General features: G+C 56.8%; 1 protein-coding gene across 1 annotated transcript in view; it reads left to right on the top strand.

Moving 5' to 3' along the window:
• The window catches only part of SMG5 (SMG5 nonsense mediated mRNA decay factor), a gene marked incomplete at its 5' end in the record, with an annotated part of 22668 nt that overhangs the window by 16463 nt on the left and 2341 nt on the right, over nucleotides 1-3864 (top strand). Inside the window, 5 exons of the mRNA XM_010138501.1 lie at nucleotides 692-867; nucleotides 1887-2045; nucleotides 2265-2324; nucleotides 3212-3371; nucleotides 3681-3771. Of these exons, the coding sequence (XP_010136803.1) occupies nucleotides 692-867; nucleotides 1887-2045; nucleotides 2265-2324; nucleotides 3212-3371; nucleotides 3681-3771 (646 nt within the window). The remainder of the gene's footprint in view (nucleotides 1-691; nucleotides 868-1886; nucleotides 2046-2264; nucleotides 2325-3211; nucleotides 3372-3680; nucleotides 3772-3864) is intronic.

The raw sequence follows: 3864 nt of genomic DNA, 5'->3' as shown, positions 1-3864 counted from the left end.
CAGGGGGGACCTGGCAGCGCTGGGGCTCGATGGGCTCAAAGGGCTTTGCTCACCCAGACCATTCAGTGACTCTGTGTTAGCCAGGAGCACCTGCTCGTAGAGTGAAGTGCACCGTGGCAGTGACATCCTGCATGTGTTGATCCTGTTTAAACACCATCCCAGTTAAATACTGCCCTGGAGCCTTCGGCTCTGTCGATGCTTCATGTCAAGTCATAGAGTGTTTTGGTTTCGAGGCGACCTTTAAAGGTCCCACACATGCATATGGCTGACAAGATACTGCGACAGGCAGAGCCATGTGCCCGAAGTCCTCGTGTGCCCACAGGGGTTGGAATTAACTGCCAAAACCCTGAGTAAGGGTATGATTTTGTCATGGCAATTGTGGAAACCAGTTTTGAAGCTCCAAATGCTCGTGATGTGCCTGTACCTCAGGTACAGATCCCCGTGGCCGTGAGGAGCGTGGTGTGAACAGGGCTGCCGCTCCCCTGGGAAAGCTGCCCCTCCAAGCAGCAGCTTTTCTGCAGTGGAGTCCCTCAGCAGGTTCTCTGGGACCTTTTGTTCCTCCTTCACAGTCCACACGGAATTGAAAAACCCTCTGCCCTTGGCTATGACAGGCAGTGCCTTAAAGCCGTTCTCCTCCATGTCTCACCTCGGCTGTTGAAGTCACCCTGTGCTTCCCCTCCGTCCTCTGCAGGGCTGGCCCTGTGTAACGAAGTCAAGGACGTTCTGAGCAGCGCTGAGCTCCCAGACCTCAAAGCCAACCTGCTGCTCCCTGAAGACGTGGCCCTGCGGAACCTTCCCCCTCTGAAAAACGCCCACAAGAGGTTTAACTTTGAGCAGGACCGGCCCATTTTCTCAGCAGTTGAGGAGGTGAGTCGGGGTAAATCCCGAATCCTAGCACAAGCTGCGTTTCCCCCTGCAGAGGTGTCCTAGCCTTGCAGATGAAGATCTAGCTCTTTCTTACCAAAAAAGACCCCAGACTGATTCAGCCATCCAAGTCTGAGCTGGGTTGGTGGTGGTGGTTGCTGCAGTCATCTGGCTGTTCAACAAACCACCTTCCTGTCCCTGGCGGAGTCGTTACGGAGGGAAGCAGAGTCTCGTGTTGGCAGCACGGAACCTCCTGCCCTGCCTGCGCAGGCAGCAGTTGTTCCGCTGCCCTGCCTGCACCGAGGGGAACTCGGCTGGAGCTGCCCCTGCGATTCTTCTCCAGTAAAAGTCAGTGCAATCTTACGTCACTGGCGCTCTGAGCCCTCGCCCAGCACATCCGTCTACTTTCCCAAGCACCAGGGACTGAGGCCATCGTTCCTGGGGAGTGGAAGCAGGAAAAGGCAGTTTTTCTCCTCCTGTTTTGCCTGGCTAGACCAATCGGTTCCCTTTGGAGCAGGGAGTGCGTTAACGCCTGCCTCGAATTGAGGGCCCTGCTCTGGCGCCTGACGTGGGACCATGTTTGTTAACTCACCGTCCGCTGGCTGAGCTCTTGATGTCGTCCCAAGCTGCCGAGGTGGCTGGAGCAGAGTGCAGCCATCCCGCGTCCCACGGGAGCTCACCGTGTGCCGCCCGGAACAGGGCCTGTCGGGATGCAGTTCTTCTATGGGATTCCTTTACCCAGCAGCAAGGGCTTGAGCAGAGATGACGGGGGGAGCACGTCTATGTTTTCTGAGGTTTTCTTGAGCGAGGGAAGCCCAGCCTGCCAGGGTGTCGAAGCTTTCTGGCCAGCCGTAGGCTTTCCTGCAGCCTCTGTCTTCAGACGCACGTTTCCATCCAGAACGTTTCCTTTGGATTTTGTGAACCGCAGTCTCTGCCTTCTCCAAACGTGCGAGCCGCAGGGTCGGGGCCGGCTCGGGCTGCGAGGAGACAGGGCTGGTGATGGCCCCTCTGCTTCTTTGCAGTCTGTCGTTCGGATTTGCTGCATTCGGAGCTTTGGCCACTTCATTACCCACTTGCAAGGCAGCATCCTGCAGTTCAACCCGGAGCTGGGGATCTTCATCAGCATAGCCCAGGCGGAGCAGGACAACCGGCTGCACCAGGCCCAGGCCCAGTTCCACATGGTGAGTTGGCGGGGGCGGGCTGAGCCTCTGCGCCTGGCACAGTTTCCTGAGGATGACTATTAGATTGTAACTAACATCACCCACCTGTGGTGGGAGGTGAAAGTTTTGCTCCTTAAAGCTGCTCAGGCGTCCCCTCTTTGCCCCATTTCTGGAAACAAGCACCAGTGTCAACTCGTGTGTCTCCTGCTAACTGAGCTGGAAGTTTGTTTTTGTAACTAGGCTGCAGAGGAGGCTCGTCGGAACAGGCTGATGAGAGACATGGCTCAGCTTCGACTGCAGGTAGGAGACACTGGTTCCAGCCTGAAAACTGGCTGAGATGTGTGGAACTGGGAGGAAAAGGGGGAGCACTCTGCTCCCATCCTACACGGAGTCTGTTGTGCAAAGACAGAATGTTAGAACATGTCGAGTTGGAAGGGACCCGTAAGGATCATCGAGTCCAACTCCCTGCTCCTCGCAGGGCTACCCAAAACTGTATCTTGAGTTGGAAGACACCATAAGGATCATCAAATCCAACTCCCTGCTCCTCACAGGACTACCTAAAACTAAACCATATGACTAAGAATGGTGTCCAGACACTCCCTGAACTCTGACAGGCTGGTGCTGTGACTGCTGCCCTGGGGAGCCTGTTCCAGGGACTGACCACCCTCTCAGCGAGGAACCTTTTCCTAACGTCCAACTTGAGCTTCCCCTGACACAGCTTCATCGCTTCTCCTCGTGTCCTGTCGCTGGCCACTAGAGAGAGGAGCTCAGCACCGCCCCTTCTGCTGCCCCCAGGAGGGAGCTGTAGGCTGGGAAGAGGCGCCTCTCAGCCTCCTCTTCTCCAGGCTGAAGAAGCCTGCTGGCCTCAGCCTCTCCTCACAAGCCTTGCCCTTGAGGTCTTGGTCACCCTCCTCTGGACACACTCTGAGTTTGATGTCCTTCGTGTTTTGAGGTGCCCAAAACTGCACCCTTGCAGGGTCACAACAAATGTTGTGACCTGGGACCACACCAGTGCAGTGTAGAGGGGACAGTCACCCTCCTCTGACCCACTGGCTGCATCCAGCCTCTGCTCCACGTGCTGGATGTGGAAGGGCCCGATGGACCTTTGCAGGGTGGGTCTTGCCCTGTTTGATGATTTGTTTCAGCATAAATGTGAAGCCGGGGTCTCTGCGTGCGTGTTTTTTCAGCTGGAGGTCTCTCAGCTGGAGGGCAGCCTCCAGCAGCCCAAAGCACAGTCAGCCATGTCTCCTTACCTCGTCCCGGACACCCAGGCCCTCTGCCAGCACCTGCCTGTCGTCAAGCAGCTGGCCACGAGCGGGAGGTTCATAATCATCATCCCTCGAACAGGTACGGGGACTCCTGCGCCTGCTGCCCCTCCTTCCCTCCTGCCTCGGAGGGCTGCCCAGGCTGGTGCTTTCGCTCTTGTTGCTGTTGTCCTTTACTGTGACTGGAGCAGCTGAAACGCCGTTTCCACACATCGCTTTGGGGGCCTGTTTCACGTGTGGCCCATGCTTGGAATCTGCTGTGGCGTATCGGAGGGCAGCAGAAGCGTGAGCGGCCCTGCAGCTCAGTGGGATGAGGAGCTCCACGCGTCTGGACCTGCTCGCAGACGCAGAGCTGTGCGCCACATGGTTTTGCTGCTTTTTTTCCTGTCAGTGATCGATGGTTTAGACTTCCTGAAGAAGGAGCATGCAGGCGCTCGGGACAGCATCCGGTATCTGGAGGCGGAATTTAAGAAGGGAAACAGGTGAGAGAGGCGCAGCAATACACTTTGTCCTTGCCTAGGAGTGGGTGTATTGTGGGGTGGGAGAAAATGCCGGTGGTGGGAGCAGGCTGGGCA

Source organism: Buceros rhinoceros, unplaced genomic scaffold (genome assembly GCF_000710305.1).
Source record: "Buceros rhinoceros silvestris isolate BGI_N320 unplaced genomic scaffold, ASM71030v1 scaffold18886, whole genome shotgun sequence".
Lineage (NCBI taxonomy): Eukaryota > Metazoa > Chordata > Aves > Bucerotiformes > Bucerotidae > Buceros > Buceros rhinoceros.
The sequence above is the reverse complement of the archived record's forward strand: the minus strand, read 5'-3'. Positions and strand labels throughout refer to the sequence as shown.